Source organism: Nestor notabilis, unplaced genomic scaffold (genome assembly GCF_000696875.1).
Source record: "Nestor notabilis isolate BGI_N333 unplaced genomic scaffold, ASM69687v1 scaffold26143, whole genome shotgun sequence".
NCBI classification, from domain to species: Eukaryota; Metazoa; Chordata; class Aves; order Psittaciformes; family Psittacidae; genus Nestor; species Nestor notabilis.
In genome coordinates, this window is record NW_009921878.1 from 1 (window position 1) to 602 (window position 602).

Genomic DNA, 602 nt, shown 5'->3' on the forward strand with positions numbered 1-602 from the left:
CACCACTCACCTGAGCCCTGAGTGAGTGATACTGGGTGGGAAGCCGGGCACTCCATCATGGGGAGGGGGCAAGCTGCGTCCCGCTGCTGCTGTCTGTGCAGGGAGACCCTGCGCCTCCTAGGAGGTACATGGGAACTCTCTGGTGACCCTCCCAGAGCAGCACATTGCAATGTTTCCTTTCTCCTAGGCTGGCTGCCCAGAGCGTATCTCATGTGGTGCCCCTCTTCTTGAATGGAGAGGTCTCTTTCCTGCCCCAGAACAGTTTTCCCTGCTCCTTCCAGCCCTTCCAGGTGCGTTGGGTGCTTGGGGCTGGGGTGCTGGAGCAGGGGCAGGGAATGAGGATGTCTGCACAGGCTGGCAGCAAGGACCCTGAGGACATGAGCACTGCTCTTTCCTTGCAGGATGGGGAGTGCTTGGAGGCACAAAGGCGCCTGGTCGCCCTCCTGATGGCCTTTGTCTGCTCCTTGCCCCGCAATGTAAGTAGGTGGGAGCAGAGTGAAAGAGGCCCTGGCTGACCACCATCCTGCCTGGGACCACAGCAAGCTCCATGGGCAGAAGGGAGAGCTGCAGCCCCGAGCTTTAAGACACTTTCCTTTACCGGC

The 602-nt window shown here is 60.1% G+C and overlaps 1 protein-coding gene across 1 annotated transcript in view; it reads left to right on the plus strand.

The window, feature by feature from the left end:
• Positions 1-7: 7 nt before the first annotated feature.
• The window catches only part of MMS19 (MMS19 nucleotide excision repair homolog (S. cerevisiae)), a gene marked incomplete at its 5' end in the record, with an annotated part of 2230 nt that continues 1635 nt past the window's right edge, over positions 8-602 (plus strand). The window contains 4 exons of the mRNA XM_010011342.1: positions 8-21; positions 188-290; positions 402-495; positions 585-602. The exon at positions 585-602 is cut by the window's right edge and continues 126 nt beyond it. Of these exons, the coding sequence (XP_010009644.1) occupies positions 8-21; positions 188-290; positions 402-495; positions 585-602 (229 nt within the window). The remainder of the gene's footprint in view (positions 22-187; positions 291-401; positions 496-584) is intronic.